This window comes from Pelophylax lessonae (genome assembly GCF_965119305.1).
Source record: "Pelophylax lessonae genome assembly, chromosome: 13".
Classification (NCBI taxonomy): Eukaryota; Metazoa; Chordata; class Amphibia; order Anura; family Ranidae; genus Pelophylax; species Pelophylax lessonae.
Window position 1 is genome coordinate 8,051,264 of NC_138780.1, and position 19,687 is coordinate 8,070,950.

A 19,687-nucleotide genomic window follows, 5' to 3' on the forward strand; every position below is an offset into this window, starting at 1 on the left:
ACTCACCACCCGTTTGGGAGAACATATAGGCATACATTTACAACCCCTGGTACAGAAGACGGCAGATTATTTAAAGGATACCAAACTCACGTTGCAGTGGTTACAGGGATGTGCGATCACAGAGGATACAGTGATGGCAACAGCTGATGTTTCCCCACCTTATACTAATATTAACCATGAAGAAGCTATTATGGCAGTAAATAAAAATAAAAATATTACTATTATGGCAGTAAATAAAAATGGGAAGCTAAGTACAAAACATAATAGGTTTATCCCCAAATGCTTGGACTTTTGTTTAAATCATATTTTTGGCATGATGAGACCTTTTACCTACAAATGAGAGGTGTGGCGATGGGTGCAAAATGTGCACCAAGTGTAGCCAATTTATATATGGCCAAATGGGAGGAAGAAAGGATGTCATGCCAAGATCCAAAAATAATATTATATAGATGTTTCCTTGATGATCTGCTGATTATAAGGGGATGAGGAAGAGCTAGAAACATTATTATTGAGCATGAATGTTAATACGCATAATATCAGATTAGTAAACAATGTATACATTTTTTGGATCTTGAGATCATAATTAAATAATTAAAAATCAGAAGATACAAACAAAAACGTATTTTAAGAGTACTGACAGAAATGCGTATATCCCACTAACCAGTTGCCACCACAACCCCTTGGTGTTAAATATACCCAGGGGACAATATATAAGGCTAAGGAGAAACTGCACGCACATAGATGAGTATGAAGCTCAATCGGAAAGACTCACAAAAATGGTTAAGGATCAAGGGTACCTGGACGAATTTCTGAAAAAAGAGCAGAAGAAAATACAAGATATGAGAGAATTTAATTGTGGACAAAGTAGAGGGCGCCGATAGGGGTTTCACAATGGCTTTAGATTATAATATCCAATATAAAGCCGTGAAACAGGGTATAAGAAAATATTTGCAAGTGTTGAAACAGGATAAGGTGATAGGAGACACATTATCAGTTACACCAAAATTTGTGTGCAAAAGAGCCCCTAATTTATGGGATAGGTTAAATAGGAAAGTCATAGAACCTCCAACAAGTCGGAAATGTTCCTTTTGTTATTTTAACGGATTCCATAGCTGTGGTTGATGCTATAGCTATGTGAGAGTACCCAGTAATATGAAGAAGAGGTCATCATTTGTAACATCTAACACAAATAGAATCTATGATATAAAGGATTTTGTGTCATGTGACAACACTAAAGAAATGACACTTTGCTACAATGTAAAGTAGTGAGTGTACAGCTTGTATAACAGTGTAAATTTGCTGTCCCCTCAAAATAACTCAACACACAGCCATTAATGTCTAAACCGCTGTATACCCGCAGTTGATCCAGAGGAAGGTGAAAAAACCCTAGCAAAGCATGATCCGATTTGCTACAGCAGGGGAAAAAAAATTCCTTCCTAATCCCCTGAGAGACAATTGGATATTCCCTGGATCAACTTTACCTATAAATATTAATACCCAGTTATATTAAGTACACCCAGGAAAGAATCCAGGCCTTTTTTAAAGCAATCTAGTGAGCTATCCAGAACCACCTCTGGAGGGAGTCTATTCCACATTTTCACAGCTCTTACAGTGAAGAAACTTTTCCGTATTTGAAGACAAAATCTGTTTTCCTCTAGACGTAAAGAGCGCCCCCTTGCTGTAGGGCTCGATTATACAGAAAATGACTGCACTCAAGGAACTACAAGAAAATGGCACAGGGTTTAGCAGTCCACTGTCCAATAGACTATCCCTCGTATGAAGTTGACACCCGTAGGGGAGGGGCAAGTACAGTGACAGCACTTGGCGGCTAGGCGGAACCAGCTTCCAGGAGTGTAGGCTCACAGCTTACAGGCTGTTGGAAGAGTTTTTATGGTGTATAGACTGGTGCGCTGGAAGCACCAGCAATGTGTGAGTACCCATACTATTCTTTTTAATAGAGTTATACTTTTAAGGGTATAAGGACTATTGAATTCTTTCTTCATATGTGACAATTGGAATGGTACTGAGGAGGAAAGGAGTGAGGAGACAAGGAGCTTACTGGTCATTCACAGTAAGCTTACTGGACACACAAGCCTAGGAGAGGCAAAAAGGCGTTATTGAACTGAACTTAAGTGCGAGGTCACACTATTTGAGGTGAGAACACAGCAAAAAAAAGGGGGGGGGGCACTCATCGCATCGTGGTGGCACATGGATGTGTTCACTTAACATTACGAAAGCAGAAATAAGAGTGAGCACTTTGTATAACATGGATATCGGTGAAGGGGAGGATCATCACAATACATTTGTTTAAAAACTGCACAGTAGTGGACTATGTGCAAAAAATGTATCCTGTGTAAGCACAGAAAAAAGGAAGGCTATTATGTTGGCAAAAAAGTGGCGGAAGGGTATAATTGTAAAAATATTATCTTTATTGTTACTTTGGTTCACAATGGAAACATATTCAAATAGAATGTATAAACAAGAAAGAATACCCGGACAAAATGAACCAGGCCCACATAAATGGGAGTATGGACTCGCCGCAGGCAATGAGAAGCCACAAACATGGACACACAAGAATAACAGGAACAAAAAATATATATTATCGTCCAGACGCCAGAGTAATCCCATACAGAAGAACTCCAACCACTCGCCGTGTATATCCTATCAATTGAAGAGGTAAATGTGGAGTTTCCCTGTGTGGATCTCTGGGGGCTCAAGCTAGTGAGGCTGGGATAAATACACGGCGATTGCCGGTTGGGATCACTCTGGCGTCTGGACGATAATATATATTTTTTGTTCCTGTTTTTCATGTGTGTCCATGTTTGTGGCTGTCGGGGTTATTGGGGGTTGATTAAAATAATAATAGGTAAAAAGAAAAGTGATTTTAAAAGCCATGTATTCATATTATGCATATAAGATTCTGAATGGTGCAGCATGACTTCCATTTTGTTTTTAAGGTCAAACAAAGTTCATATATACTTGTTAAACAAAATGTCTCTTACAAGCTTACAAGAGAGCATAGAATTTCAACAATAGGGTCTTATAATTTCAGCAGACATTTCTATTTTCTTTTGTCATAAATAAGCTTATACATTGACATCTCTATGAGATAACAGATGTTAAGGGGATGGTAGTGTCAGTCTGTCTATAAGTATTTAACAATAGACAATGGCTCAGTGTTTTTCATCAGACATATAAAATATAAATGTTAAAGGTACATTATTATATGTGAGAAGATATTAGCCATAATTATGTCATTATCTTATGTAAGGCATATACATATATATTTAGGAATGTTGTATCACATTTTGGGTTTATATTCTCATAGTAGTATCTTACTTAGACTTAAAACTAAAGTGAATACTAATTACTTCATTTTAAGGCATGTGGTAGGAGTGTTTATATAAGAATTGCTTTAGTCTCGTTTAAGTGCTCAAAGGTGTCGTAAATATACCAACCTAGTCTAGATGTCTGACAGTTGTGTCACAATCCAAATAAGTAATGGCTTCTCACTAGCCGACAGGTCAGAGGTCATTAGATAAGAAGGATGGGTAAATGTTTTAATTATGTTAACACATCTAATGAATGCTGCATTTTTTCTGGCTCTGAGGAAGGGGGCTCGCCCCTGAAACGCGTCAGCCTAGCCACAGCAGCCCCATGCGACTATCTGCATGTCCATTCGTCACAACTGGGACCTGGCTACTTTGGAGACTGTATATGCTACTTTGATGTGTGTTGTATCACACCAGTTTTGTGAGTACTTTGTACACTTTTTAATATTTTAATAAATGGTTTTATGGTAATGCACTAGGTCGGTGCGCCCCTCTTTTTCTTTTTTTCCTTTCTATCAGTGGTTCTGGATACCCTTGATCCTGAAGGGGGCAGCAAGACCAAACAGCTCTCTCTACATCTGAGTTAGTAGTGCACCTCTTTCTACTCCATCAGACAGCACTCGAGCGCAGGAGGTTTTGTTTTACTACAAAGAGATATACACTGTGGGACAACCCCTCCCCTTTAGCAGCCAATCCACATACACATATACATCCCATAATAGGTTGATCTTAAGGCAGACAGAAACAATAGAACAATGGAATACAGGTACTTAACAATACCAAACCCCACCCCACTTCACTATCTAGCAAGGGTCTATGAGACACTCCTGCAATATTCTAGCAATCTGAAAAGTCAAATTGTTTATCTGTTTATATTTCCTGAGGGGTATTGTTCAGAAATATTATTGTCCCAAGTGAAAGAGCCCCTCACTGTTTCAACACAAACCACACATATAGAACCCAAGATAACCGGTGTAACACGAAATGCTGAGTTCAGTGTGATTGTACAGCGAGTCTCATTAGTGCAGACCCAACTGGGGTTCTTGGTCACCCTGTGCCCCTAATAGACACGGGGTGACTTACACATAAGAGGGGCCGGGGAAGCTGGACAAGGAGTTTCCTGACTTCTCTAAAGTAATCTGGGTTCCACGAGCCCCACAGCCAAAGGGACTCACACAGGATACATTTTTTTTTAACAATGTTTTCATGCTATGTTGACAAACACTATCGGGAATACCTAATATATTATTAGCCCCCTTTTTTGAGTTTGAAACTACAGTAGTGGACTATATTGTTTTTATTAAATTTGAATACATCACAAGTTTGATTATTTCACATGCTATCTCTAGTGTAGCACACGTTTGTTACAATTGGGATATAGCAGTGGTTATCATCCACCATATTTATTTTTAATTATTTGTGATTGCTTTGTATTATTTAGCACAGCACTATGTGTTGATTTTTTAATGTTACTACACACTTTAGAATGAGATGGTGATTAGAGCTTGGAGCTTCCCTTATTGGATCAGTAGTGGTTGTAGTAGCTCGCAGGATTCCTTGACTAGTGCACCTGATCTTGTGACATCGTATACTGAATACTGGGAAAGCTGGAAGTGTTTTCTGCCAATGCCTGGAGATCTTATTGACTTCATTTACTTTTATATCCTTACCATGTATCTGGAGGATAATGTAAGATTGGACCAAAGCCATTCATTTGGATTACACACTCACCATGTATCTGGATATAGATCCCATCACTCATCTTCCTCTCAGTGTCAGACACCGTCCTCACTTCACAGGTATAATTCCCAGAATCCTCCAGCTGAGCTGACCGCACTCTGTATGTATCAGATACATTGTATCCCCGCACAGTCCGTCCATCTCTGTAGAAGGCAAAGTGCAGCTCTGTGCCGCCTCTGAGCGGATCCAGTCTGGTGTCACATGTCACCGTCATCTCATCTCCTTCTATTACCCTGGACGGGGTCATTTTTATTTCTGGAGGAGAGAAAAGCTCTGGAAGAGGAAAGGATGACAATGATTGGTCAGTATGAGTTCTATTCCCTCAACATGTGACTGTCAGGGAAAAAAGAAATGAGAAGTATATATGAGGATAATGTAAGATTGGACCAAAGCCATTCATTCGGGGTTACACACTCACCATGTATTATCTGGATAGAGATCCCATCACTCATCTTCCTCACAGTGCCAGACACCGTCCTCACTTCACAGGTATATTTCCCAGAATCCTCCAGCTGAGCTGACCGCACTGTGTATGTATCAGATACATTGTATCCCCGCACATTCCGTCCATCTCTGTAGAAGGCAAAGTGCAGCTCTGTGCCGCCTCTGAGTGGATCCAGTCTGGTGTCACATCTCACCGTCATCTCATCTCCTTCTATTACCCTGGACGGGGTCACTTTTATTTTTGGAGTGGAGAAGAGCTCTGGAAGAGGAAATCGTTAGAAATGGAAAATGATGGAAATACATTAATTATTATTCTCTAAATGTTGACAATCACACAATGCTGTGCAATGGATATAGAGAAATGTCCATAAAAATGTCCATCAGTGTTGAACTAATTGGACCTGTTGTGCCCACTACAGTAATAGAGAGCCCGGTATGGTCAGCTTTGTCACAAGTCATTTATTCTACCTGTATATCTGGATGGTGAGCGGTCAGCCGAGACACTGGAGGAAACCAACACAGACATACAGACTTCAAGCAGGCAATGTCCTTAACCAATTGCCAACCGTCCCACGCAGATTTACTGTGGCAGGTCAGTTCGGCTACGCATAATTCCATAGATCTACGTAGACACAGCGGGAGGCAGACCGTGGGAGGAGCTCGATCGCCACCAACCTCCCGCAATCTTCGGCAAAACTGACAGGAGAGCCGTCTGGAATGTAAACAATGTAAAACAGCTCTCCTGTCAGAGAGGCAGGGAAAGATCGTGTGATTCAGCTAAGCTGACCGATCTCTCTGTGCCTCTCTTCAATCCATCCACCCACACAGTTAGTAAGCACATTTAACCCCTTGATCACCCCCAGTGTTAACTCCTTCCCTGCCAGTGTCATTTATCCAGTTTATGACCGCTGCCGCAGTTATACCCGCTCCTCTGCCGCAGTTATACCCGCTCCTGCGTGAACCGACGTAGGTCTACGTTGGTCACGCACAGGGAGCCGATGCACAGGGGAAGGCGGCTCCAATTGCTGCCTGACACCCGCGATCGCTCCCCGCAGAGGGAGAAGGACGGTCGGCTGTTGTAAACACATCTGACCGTTCTTCTCTCTGGAATGATCACAGAGTGTCTGTGATCCTTCTACTGTATATAGGATCAGGGTCTCTATGATCATATACAAGCCACGCACCCACCACCACAGTTAGAAACACGCCCCTAGGTACACATTTAACCCCTTGATCACCCACACTGTTAACCCCTTCCCTGCCAGTGTCATTATTACAGTGACAGTGCATATTATTTAGCACTGATTACTGTAGTAATGTCACTGGTCCCCCCAAAAGTGTCAAAAATGTCAGTTAGGGGTCCGATCTGTCCGCCGCAATGTCGCAGTCCCGCTACAAATCGCAGATCACCGCCATTACTAGTAAAAAAAAATGACATAAATCTTAGTTAGTAAACGCTATACCTTTTGCGCAAACCAATCAAAATACGCTTATTGTGATTTTTTTTTTTTACCAAAAATATGTAGCAGAAAACAAATTGGCCTTAGATGGTAAAAAATTTTGATTTTTAAATTATTTATTTTTGGGAATGTTATATAGCAGAATGTGAAATATATATATATATATATATATATATATATACTGTATATTTTTTTTTCAGAATTGTCGCTCTTTTTTTGTTTATAGCACAAAAAATAAAAATCGCACAGGTGATCGAATACCGCCAAAAGAAAGCTCTATTTGTGGGAAAAAAAGGACATCAATTTTATTTGGGTACAGCGTTGCATGACCGCGCAATTGTCAATTAAAATAACGCAGTGCCGAATCGCAAAATATAGCCTGGTCATTAAGGGGGCAAATCTGGTCATTAAGTGGTTAATAAATGAATAAAGACCGAAAATTTTGAAGAAAAAAAAACTTTTTCATAGGTTGTTATAAAATTTTGCAAACAGGTCATTTTTCTCCTTCTTTGATGTGCGCTGATGAGGCTGCTCTGATGGGCACTGATATGCTGCATTGATGGGCAATGATAGGCTGCACTGATGGGCTCTGATGAGGCTGCACTAATGGGCAATGATAGGCTGCACTGATGGGCACTGATGGGCACTAATGGGCAATGATAGGCTGCACTGATGGGCACTGATAGGCTGCACTGATGGGCTCTGATGAGGCTGCACTAATGGGCAATGATAGGCTGCACTGATGGGCACTGATGGGCACTAATGGGCAATGATAGGCTGCATTGATGGGCACTGATAGGCTGCACTGATGGGGTGGCACTAATGGATTGGCACTGATGGGCATTGATGGGCACTGATGGTCTGTACTAAAGGGCTTTAATGAGGTGTTCAATGCCCCCACAGCAAACAGCTTTCCATGGGGGGCACCCAAGCCAAGCCGCAGCTCCCTGTGTCCATTCAGACACTGAGCTGTGACCCTGCCCTTACCCCTCTGTCTCTTGATTGGCTGACGGATTTTGATTGACAGCAGAGGGAACCAATGGTGCCACGCTGCTGTCTCAGCCAATGAGGAGGGGAGTCCCGGGCAGCTGATAAAACTCCTGCAACCTTTCTGGGTAAAGATGGAGCTCAGGTAAATATTAGGGGGGTGAGGGGGGGGCTGCTCCACACAGGAGGCTTTTTATCTTAATGCATAGAATGCACCTTCTGCCTTTACAATCCCTTGAAGGCCCCTTTCACACTTGTGCGACTTCAAAGACGCACCATTTTACAGCGATTTTGCCGTGACTTTGTTGCCGCAATTTTGATGCGATTTTGACTGGGCTTGAAGCAATGCCTATGTCTTTGGACCTCAAAACGCATCAAAATCGGGCCAAAGTAGTGCAGGGACTACTATGAAGTCGGTGCGACTTCAAGTTGCCCAGATATGAACGGTACTCATTGGACATAACGGAGAACGATTTTGCAGTCCCAAATCGCAGGACAAGTCGCACAAGTGTGAAAGGGGCCTGAGGCTTATGAAAGTAACAAAAGCACACTTAATACATAAGTTTTTTTTTTTTTTTTTTTTTAATATTCATAAAAAAAAAAAAAACTCAATCTTTTAAGAAACAAATCTTTTTCTAGGCGCAGTTGGAGTGTATCTATAGAGAAGTGCAGTGCCATCTGTCAGTGGCATGGCTTTTCTCATAAATAAAACCATGTAATCTCACCAATGTGTCAATGCTGACATACAATATGTTTTTGATAAATAAAAAGTTGTCCCGCCCCCCAAAAAAAGAATAAATAAAAAAAAAAATAAAAAGCAGGCTGCATGGTGAAATTTAAGGTCAATTTCAACAACAGGATCCCTTTAAAGAGCTTTTTTTCACCTTCCTCTGGATCAACCAAAGTTTCTAAGGATAGAGTTTTATATAGCATTTTATTTTACCTTTCACAGAGATAAAGGAGACATCTGGGTGCTCATAGGCATTTGACGGATCATAGAGGTATATTCGTTTAGTACATTTGTACAGTCCAGACTGACTCATCGTTATATTAGGAATATGGAACTCGGAGTCGGTTTCTGATGATTTTATCTCCTGATCATCCTTGTAGAATTTTGTGTTTATTGCATTATAATATATTGCATGATGACATCTCAGAGTCAGGGGGTCTCCTTCATATATGGTGGATGGAGGTCTCTGCAGGATGACATGACCTGAAATATAATAAAATGTACTTTAGGTTGTTCTATTCACACCCAACAATCTGTAATGATGGAGATGAGATGATGACTCACCATATGTAACATTTAGGAAGACGGGATCACTGATATCACCACCAATGGTCTGGCACTGGTAATCTCCTCTGTCCGGATATACTGAAGAACTAATGATATGAAGTCTCTGTTGATCTCCTTCTATCAGTGTCTGGTTTCTGTACCATTGATAGGTCCGGGACTCCTCTGGTACAGTAGACGGCACATTACATGTCAGAGTCACACTGTCATAGTATAGAATATTCCCCCAGTTGGGTGTGAAGGTCACCACAGGTTTGATGGCCTCTCCTATAGAAGAAAAGAGATCACACAGAACACATAGATAGCACAGTGTGCAGCAAAACACAGATAGGAGGACACATCTTGTATGAGAAAAGAACATTCTCTATAGAAATGGCAATGATTTTAGTCCCGGGCACAGAGATTTTACAACATGTTGGTAAATCTCTGTTTGCAACAATGAAAACGATTCCACTTAACCCATTAGCTGGCAGAACTTTTTTTGCATTTTAAAAAATTATTTTAAACCTGAGGATTACTTAAAGTGTTACTAAACCCAGGAGCTTGCATTCCCTATATCTGGTCTCCCCAGGAGCCTGCATTCACTATATCTGCTCTCCCCAGGACTCTGCAGTCACTATATCTGGTCTCCCCAGGAGCCTGCATTCACTATATCTGATCTCCCCAGGAATCTGCATTCACTATATCTGGTCTCCCCAGGAGCCTGCAGTCACTATATCTGGTCTCCCCAGGTGCCTGCAGTCACTATATCTGGTCTCCCCAGGAGCCTGCATTCACTATATCTGGTCTCCCCAGGAGCCTGCAGTCACTATATCTGGTCTCCCCAGGTGCCTGCAGTCATTATATCTGGTCTCCCCAGGACTCTGCAGTCACTATATCTGATCTCCCCAGGACTCTGCAGTCACTATATCTGGTCTCCCCAGGAGCCTGCATTCACTATATCTGGTCTCCCCAGGAGCCTGCATTCACTATATCTGCTCTCCCCAGGACTCTGCAGTCACTATATCTGGTCTCCCCAGGAGCCTGCATTCACTATATCTGGTCTCCCCAGGAGCCTGCATTCACTATATCTGCTCTCCCCAGGACTCTGCAGTCACTATATCTGGTCTCCCCAGGAGCCTGCATTCACTATATCTGCTCTCCCCAGGACTCTGCAGTCACTATATCTGGTCTCCCCAGGAGCCTGCATTCACTATATCTCGTCTCCCCAGGTGCCTGCAGTCATTATATCTGGTCTCCCCAGGACTCTGCAGTCACTATATCTGATCTCCCCAGGACTCTGCAGTCACTATATCTGGTCTCCCCAGGAGCCTGCATTCACTATATCTGCTCTCCCCAGGACTCTGCAGTCACTATATCTGGTCTCCCCAGGAGCCTGCAGTCACTATATCTGGTCTCCCCAGGAGCCTGCAGTCATTATATCTGGTCTCCCCAGGACTCTGCAGTCACTATATCTGATCTCCCCAGGACTCTGCAGTCACTATATCTGGTCTCCCACAGCACACAGAACATGAAAATTCAATTATTTTAGTAAATCTAAACTGCTAAATACCTTTTCTCATTAGCAGTATATAGCAGTCTTGTGACTTCTATGAGTATCTGGTTAAAGCTTGTAGGAGGGGTTTTCATTCTCCCATGATCGCCTTATCGGGGCGCAGGACCCCTGACCCTCTGTCTGGACAGTGCTGATTGGCCCTGTGCTGATCACATGCACCCTCCCGAGAAAAGAAAAAAACTCTCTAGCAATACACACCCAACTGAGCACGTGCAGCCCATCCCCAGGCTCGGTAAATTTCTAGAAATGAATTGAGGAAAGTGGAAGAACTGGAGGATCAAAGAGGACAGGATCGAACAGCCTTGTTACACAATGCGGAGGATTAACCCCTCGGGTTCCACAGTGAGTATAAAAAGCATTCTTTACTTCATATACAGACTGATTTTACTGTTGTGGGTTTAGTAACACTTTAAAACTCTCAAAACATTCTAACCAGGCCATTTTTTGCGTTACTTTAACGGACAATTGCGCGGTCGTGCGACGCTGTACCCAAATAAAATTGATGTCTTTTTATTCCCGCAAATAGAGATTTCTTTTGGTGCTATTTGATCACCCGTGCTATTTTTATTTTTTGCGCTATAAAGAAAAAAAGAGCAACAATTCTGAAAAGGAAAACAATATTTTTCACATTCTGCTATATAACATCCCCCCCCCCCCCAAAAAATCTAAATTTTTCATCCTTTTTGGCCAATTTGTATTCTGCTTTCATGAAGAACCTTTCTATAGCGGGTTTGGGAAGGGATTAATACTTTATAATCAGTTACAGCAAACAACTTTTTCGGATAAAGGTTTTACCTAAATAAATAAATGCACACCCCCTGTCAGTGTTAAATGGTCTGTCCCATGCCTGTAACTTTAACCACTTACCTGCCGTCGATTTACGTCGGTCCTTTAACGCTAAATTCCGGGGTTATGGCAGCAGATAGCTGCCATAACTCTGGTATTTTTTTAAACAACGGGCGATCGGCTTTCAGATAAGGGTGGTCCCAACGCGGATTTGCTGCGGGGTCCCCCTTACGGTGCGGGGGAAGAGGTGCCGCGTCCCAGCCGTTTTCCCCGCTTACCGAACCAGTCGGCAGCGGAGAAACCAATCAGATCCCGGATCCTCTTAGACAGGAAGTCGAGTGAGGGCAAGATGGCCCCCACTCAACTCTATGGTCTTGGAGGACCGGAGCGATGTCAAACGTTGTGCCTAGCAACCGGTTTAAAGGGCCGATTTTTTTCCAACAATTTTTTAGTGTAGTTGTGAGGTCTTTTTGACCCCAGATCTCACAATAAAGAGGACCTGTCATGCCTATTTATATTACAAGGGATGTTTACATTCCTTGTAATAGGAATAAAAATGATCACATTTTTTTTTCCAGAAAAAACTGTGTAAAAATAAAAAAAATAAATAAAATAAATAGGAAAAAAAAATGAAAGTGCCTTGTTATCAAAAAAAAAAATTATCAAAAGGGACGGTGTGAAAATAAAATATAAAAGGTAAAATAAATAAGAAAAAGAAAATAAGAATTTAAAGCGTCCCTTCCCTCCGAGCTCACGCGCAGAAACAGACGCATACGCAAGTCCCGCCCACATTCGTGAACGGTGTTCAAACCACACATGTGAGGTATCGCCGCAATCGTTGGAGCGAGAGCAATAATTTGAGCCCTAGACCTCTTCTGTAACTCTAAGCTGGTAACCTGTAGAAATTTTTAAATTGTCGCCTATGGGGATTTTTAAGTACCAATGTTTGTTGCCATTCCGCGAGCGTGACATGTTGGGTATCTATTTACTCAGCATAACATCATCTTTCACAATGTGGAAAAAAATTGGGCTAACTTTACTGTTTTCCAATTTTTAGATTTAAAAAAGTGTTTTTTTTCCAAAAAATTGGCGTTTGGAAGACCGTTGCGCAAAAACTGTGTGATAAAATATATTGCAATGATCTCCATTTTATTCTCTAGTGTCTCTGCTAAAAAAAAAAAAATATGTAATGTTTTGGGGTTCTAAGTAGTTTTCTAGCAAAAAAAAAATAAAAACGGATTTTAGCTTGTACACACCCCGTGTCAAAAATAGGCCCGCTAAAATGGTTAAGAGAGCTTTTCTGTTGAAAAACAACAGACTTACTGACTGGACTACCAGATCAAAATAGATGAAAAAAAGCCCAAACTAATACAGCCATTATACATATGAATTGGTAAGCTGCAATATAACAAATGTTTTCTTTTGGGTGTTAATAACTCTTTAATGCAAAGTTATTAAAATTATAATCCATAATCCAAATCTGTTCTTTTGCAAAAAATAAAAATAAGATAAACATTATTTTTCACAGTATTATTGTATTTATGGCAAATTGTTCAGTATCAGATCTGTACTCACCAAAGTTTCCCACTCTCAAAGCTGAAAAGCCAAAAAACACTTTTTAGACACTATTATGTACAGTACATCTTCATTAAATCATTTCTAATGCATTTCAATAATTCTTCTTCTAATTTACAGTTAAAATATTATACTTTTTTCTATACCAATTATGCCAATCTTCTCAGATCACCAGAAGAAGATTGAATTTGCCACTCTCTCTTAGGTGACATTTGTACATTGGGTAGGCATCAGTTGCCCTTTTATTCACCCCATAAATCCCCTTACATAGTGGACATGTTCATTTACCCATCAAATCTTTCCATACATCCATCATAACCCCTTTACCAAGACATTTATGCTTTACGTAGCCACCAGCCAACCCACCACCACCACCTCCTAAATGAAGCTTATTTCAATCAACAGCCAGAATTGTTCCCCGTCACCCTAATGCAATTCCAGTCAAACAGAACAGAATTATGAAGCCACCAGGCCACCTTAGCTAGACCAAACAACCAGAACCCCCCAATCCTTCATGAAGTGTATAAGTCTGGTGGTGGACCTCAGTACCCAACCTTACTACATTTTTCTCCTTACAGCTGACAGTCATCTTTCTTCTTCATTTACTTTGGCAATTAAAAACAAAGCTCTTCTGAAAATCACATTTGTGGTTCTGATTTATCTAGATAAATGGGATCCTTCCAGCCTGTGTAAAAAGACTGCGAATAGAGCGTACAATCAATACTTGTGAAGCAGCACTAGTCAAAAATATGCTCTGCCCAGATACCTTCTGTAACTCCGTTCTGTAAGATGAAATCCACCATCACTGAGAGCGGGTTGTACTAAACATTTATAACATAATCTATTTCTTATGGAATAAGACAGACCATACATTCCCCTTTAGATGGTGAACACAAAGTAAGAAGAAGAAGGGTCAACTTACTTTGCCCACAACAGATGCAAATATAATAAGTGTATTATACGTAGAGAACCCAACAGGTTCAACGTAATGAGTTGTTTTTTGTGTTCCAAAAATTCAAAAGAAAAACACTCAGCTGATAATCAGAATAAAATAAAAGAATACTCAGAATGAAAAAAAACAAGGATCTTTCTACTTACACAGGAACACGATGGCAAGAAAGACTGACATGGTAGATGGGATCTTGAAGTTGTGACTGTCCTTCTGAAAAGCAGAAGTTTTGACCGTCTTCGCACTTCCTGGACTTTATTTATAGATATTTCACAAGAGTTAAAACCAATGCTGTGAGTATGCCGAAAGAGGAATAATTTGTGATAGCCAATCAGATCTTGGGTCTACCTTATCTGATATGATAGAAAAACTCATATTACATTTTAGGGTGGACACTGCTATCCCTGTACCCGGGATTGCTGGTCTAGCTAGTTCATATGATAGTAAGGACATTTGTTTGGAGACCAGTGTTGGGTTCTTTGGCAAGGTTTGGCTTCCATTTCTATCTCACTGAATAGTACACTAGCGACACCATACAGGAAATCTTTTTTGTAGATAACAATGGTAAACATGGGCTGGTGCCTGCCGGTAATTCTTTTGGGTAGATGTACAGATGAAAATAGAAACAGGAGCTCTTTTGGTAAGATGTCCTGATATGAATTGTAAACTCGGTTACAACCTACAGGAAATCCTCTGATGTAGATGTATCAATACAAAGTGTAAACTCCGGTTACAACCTACAGGCAATCCTTTGGGTAAGATGTACTGATAAGAATAGAAACAAGCACCCTTCTGGGGGAAATATGCTGATAAGTATAGTAAAGATTCTATAGTATTCATCTCTCTGTAACTATAACAGTAACTGTTGCTAAAAGAAGAAAGAGGGCTAGGTTGTGCAATGAGGGAGGAGACTGCGCTAGGGAATTGACTCTCCTTGAGTAGTCGCATTTCTTAACAAATTCAAAGGCACATTAAAAGTGAATAAAACATATCATGCACCTGGCAGCAGAGCCCGATAGAGTTACATAGTTAAAAAAAAAAACAGTATTGAAAACCCAACCATACAATCCCATATACACAATCCTATAACCGCAGTTGATCCAGAGGAAGGCGAAAAAACCCCAGCAAAGCATGATCCGATTTGCTACAGCAGGGGAAAGAAATTCCTTCCTGATCCCCCTAGAGCCAATCAGATATTCCCTGGATCAACTTTACCTATAAATATTAGTACCCACTTATATTATGTACACCCAGGAAAGAATCCAGGCCTTTTTTAAAGCAATCTACTGAGCTGGCCAGAACCACCTCTGGAGGGAGTCTATTCCACATTTTCACAGCTCTTACGGTGAAGAAACCTTTCTGTATTTGGAGATTAAATCTGTTTTCCTCTAGACGTAAAGAGAACCCCCTTGTCCTCTGTGTTGACCTTAAAGTGAACAACTCAACACCAAGTTTACTATATGGACCCCTTATGTATTTATACATGGTGATCATATCCCCCCTTATGTATTTATAAATGGTGATCACATCCCCCCTTATGTATTATACATGGTGATCATATCCACACTTATGTATTATACATGGTGATCATATCCCCCCTTATGTATTATACATGGTAATCATATCCCCCCTCATGTATTATACATGGTGATCATATCCCCCTTATGTATTATACATGGTGATCATATCCCCCCTTATGTATAATACATGGTGAACATATCCCCCCTTATGTATTTATACATGGTGATCATATCCCCCCTTATTCTCCTCTTCTCAAGAGAGAATAAATTCAGTTCCTCTAATCTTTTCTCATAGCTTATCTTCTCCATGCCTCTTATCAGTTTGGTTGCCCTTCTCTGCACTTTCTCCAGTTCCCCGATATCCTTTTTAAGAACTGGTGCTCAAAACTGAACTGCATATTCCAGATGAGGTCTTACTAATGATTTGTACAGGGGCAAAATGATATCTCTCTCTCTCTCTGGAGTCCATGCCTCTGTTAACACAAGAAAGGACTTTGCTTGCTTTGGAAACCACAGCTTGGCATTGCATGCTATTATTAGGCTTAGGATCTACCAGAACACCCAGATCCTTCTCCGCTATGGATTCCCCCAGATCCTTCTCTGCTATGGATTCCCCCAGATCCTCCTCCGCTATGGATTCCCCCAGTTCTACTTCACCTAGTATGCATGATGCATGCATATTCTTAGTTCCCAAGTGCATATCTTTACATTTATCAACATTAAAACTCATTAGTCACATAGTTGCCCAATGAAACAGTGCATTGAGGTTGGCTTGTAAATTGGAGACATCCTGTAAAGAAGTTATTCCACTGCAAAGCTTGGTGTCATCTGCAAAGACTGAAATGGTACTTTTAATCCCAGACTCGATCATTTATAAAGATATTAAAAAGTAAGGGTCCCAACACTGAACCTTGGGGCACACCACTGATAGCCTTAGACCATTCAGAGTAAGAATCATTAACCACTACTCTCTGAATTCTATCTATAAATATGATAAGGAAGACCTCTCTTACACCTATGACTTGGGGCCCCTGATAGTGCAGACAGAAGAAGCAGGAGCACAGAGTGACATGAGTGCCTGTAGATCTTACTAGTAGCAGGGCATGTGCTGGGCAAGAGAAGACATCCGATGGCTCCAGTAAGCAGGTGAGCAGGTGGGAAGCATGCACCAGCGACAGCAGGCAACGCTGCAGAGTCAGGCAGGCCGGGTCATACACAGACAGGATGGATTACACTGTATCATGACATTTTTTTTTTTGTACTTTTAATCTCCCGCCAGTTCCATCCCTCTGCATCACAGAGCTCGCATGGAAGGGACCTGGAAGACAGGTGACGGCATCGGCTGAGCACACAGCAGGAGGATGGCTGGAGGTCCACGGGGATCACAGTGGAAGGTAAGTTTGATTGTGGGGTAATCCCGAGTGTGGCTCAGGGTTACCAATTTTGGCACTGTATATTATCCCCGAGCCACACTCGAGAATACCGCCGGGGAGGTTAACCGCCTCACTGCAAGCCGTCTTTGCCCAAGCAACAATTGTGTGAAGGCTTTCCTGAGTGTTTGTTGCCATGTGCTCTACGTCTGATCTCTGTTTACTGACTTTGGCTTGTTCACCTGACCATCCCTGTTTGCTTGTTACCCCAACCTTTGGCTTGTCCTTCTGACCATCCCCATCTGCTTGTTGCCCCGACCTTTAGTTTGTTGTCCTGACTATCCCTTGTGGCCCTTTACTGCTGCTTCCTCTCCATCAATCAGAGCCAGTCGTGAGCGTGAGCTGGGAGACCCTGGGGGCTGCGACCGGGAGTCAGCTGCAGCCAAGTCCATCCTCAACATCAGAGGCTCTAGTGAAAACCTGTTGGCTCTTAGACTCCACGCTCTGGGAAATCTTGTGCTTTAGCTCCCCCTCCAGGACCGTGGCTGCAACCCTGTGTAGCTGCTTCTCTGAGCCATTGACCCTCAGCCATCAGCTGTTGGGTTCACAATCCCCATGGTGGACTCCCCATCCCTTGGTCCCACAGGTGACACTGACAAGAGGTCAGGGGACAAGCCAAGGTCAGTGCAGGTGGAGTTCAGAGAATGGTCAAGACAAGCTGGGTAAGCAACTGGAAACTGGATACAGATTTACAGGGTCACAGGTTACAGAGGAGACTGAAGACAAAGTTGAAATAGCCCATTTGACGCCAGCATTTGTCACAGGCGCACTTAAGCGCTGGCGCACAAGAATGCGTGAGGGCACGTGTGCGCATATGCATTAGCTAGTGCCCAATTCCTGCGAGCACAGGAGGGAACATGTGTTGGCCTGTGCGCAGAAGTCCCTCCAGAGGAGTTAGCTTGTCTATTTGCAAGCCTTTCCTTACACATGGTTTATTGAAAAGAAAAATTCTGTAAATACACATTTAAAAAACTTGATTTGTCTGTGCTGAGTTAGTGAAAGGGTCCCTTTAGTCTTACATGTTTTATTGGACGATGTGTTTGGGTGTAATGTAAGAATCAGAAGACTGGCTCTGGGAGGAAATCATTTCCACCACCTTTGCTGTTAACCACATTGTACTGACCTGCACAATAAACCTGGCCTCCAGGCAAACAGCTGAATACACAGATGAGATACATACTGTATATGGGAGATGTTTTTTCCAGCCAAAGAAATTGTATTTCTGTCCATCCAGTATTGAGATTACTTCTGCTTTGTCCATGGCTCCCCATGTGGTGCATGATTTAAATGTTTCAGTTTTTATTTTATTTTTTCCCAATGTCTAGGTAAGATTATTATTGAGTTCTAACTGAGAGTTCCTTTTAATTTTTTACATCAACCAATGCGTTTTTTAGATCCTCAAAGTTTCACTGAGGTCATCAATTTCTTGGAAGTTCTTCCTCCTCCCTACCGCTTGTTGTGGAAGTAGATAAAACACACAGAGGCAGCTAGTACACATAAAGAGTAGTGATGGACGAACATCGGCCGGGGCGGTTCGTGAACGTTATCCGCAAACTTTCTCAAATGTTCGCGAACCGCAAGTTCGCTGCGGGCCAAATTGACTTTAATGGCAGACAAACTTTAAAAACCTTTAGGTCATATTTGCAGCCACAAAAGACTTACTAGCTGTGCACAAATAGTCCCACAACATGGAAAATGTCATAACAGAAGTATTGCTATTGGAAAAGTTGCCCTTACATTTCTTTTTTGTTTGTTTTTGTTCAACAAAAAAATGTGTTTTTTTTTTCTCTAAATCAGCCAGAACTAACAGCAGCCAGTAGCTACATGTCAAATACATATAGGGTCCATTCACAGGTCTGTAAAATGGGTCTGCATCCGTTCCACAATTTGGCGGAACGTTTATAGACCCATTGATTTTCAATTCCAGTCTGAAATATTAGGCTTTCACAGGATAAAGAAATAAGTGTTGGCCGGTACAGGCCCCAAAAATTAGCCCACACGCGTTCACCTGACAGCAAAGAACGTTGTCTTCTGTGGCTGGAGGTACATTAGGCATTCACAGGATACATAAGTAAGTGTCGGCCATTCCAGGCCCCAAAAATTAGCCCACATGCATTCACCTAACAGCTAAGAACATTGTATTCTGTGGCTGAAGGTACATTAGGCATTCACAGGATACAGAAGTAAGTGTCGCCCATTCCAGGCCCCAAAAATTAGCCCACATGGGTTTACCTGACAGCTGAGAATGTTGTATTCTGTGGCTGGAGGTACATTAGGCATTGACAGGAAAAATAATTGTCAGCCATGAAAGGCCCCAAAAATTAGGCATTCAATGGACATGAAATGCCTTTTATGACGCTGTATTTACCGAAGACAAGGACCATGAATTGTTGTAGGTGGATGGCAGTCTGGCAGATATTTGTGGTCTGTTATGAGGAATTGTAATCAAACATGGTCTACTGGTCACATGTGTTGAATTCCTCTGAGATCCATGCCTCATTAATTTTTATAAATGTGAGGTAGTCAACACTGTCATGAGCTAGGCGAGTGCGCTTATCGGTCACGATCTCCCCTGCTGCGCTGAACGTCTTTTCGGACAGGACACTGGACGAGGG

General features: G+C 41.7%; 1 protein-coding gene across 1 annotated transcript; it reads right to left on the minus strand.

Annotated features, from left to right (window-relative positions):
* Positions 1-780: 780 nt before the first annotated feature.
* LOC309569903 (high affinity immunoglobulin gamma Fc receptor I-like) lies at positions 781-9,618 on the minus strand (the record flags this gene model as incomplete). The annotated part of the gene is made up of 5 exons (XM_082275894.1): positions 781-809; positions 5,064-5,345; positions 5,491-5,775; positions 8,907-9,176; positions 9,258-9,618. The coding sequence occupies 5 exons, from the start codon at positions 9,616-9,618 to the stop codon at positions 781-783; spliced, it is 1,227 nt and encodes a 408-aa protein (XP_082132020.1).
* Positions 9,619-19,687: the final 10,069 nt, after the last annotated feature.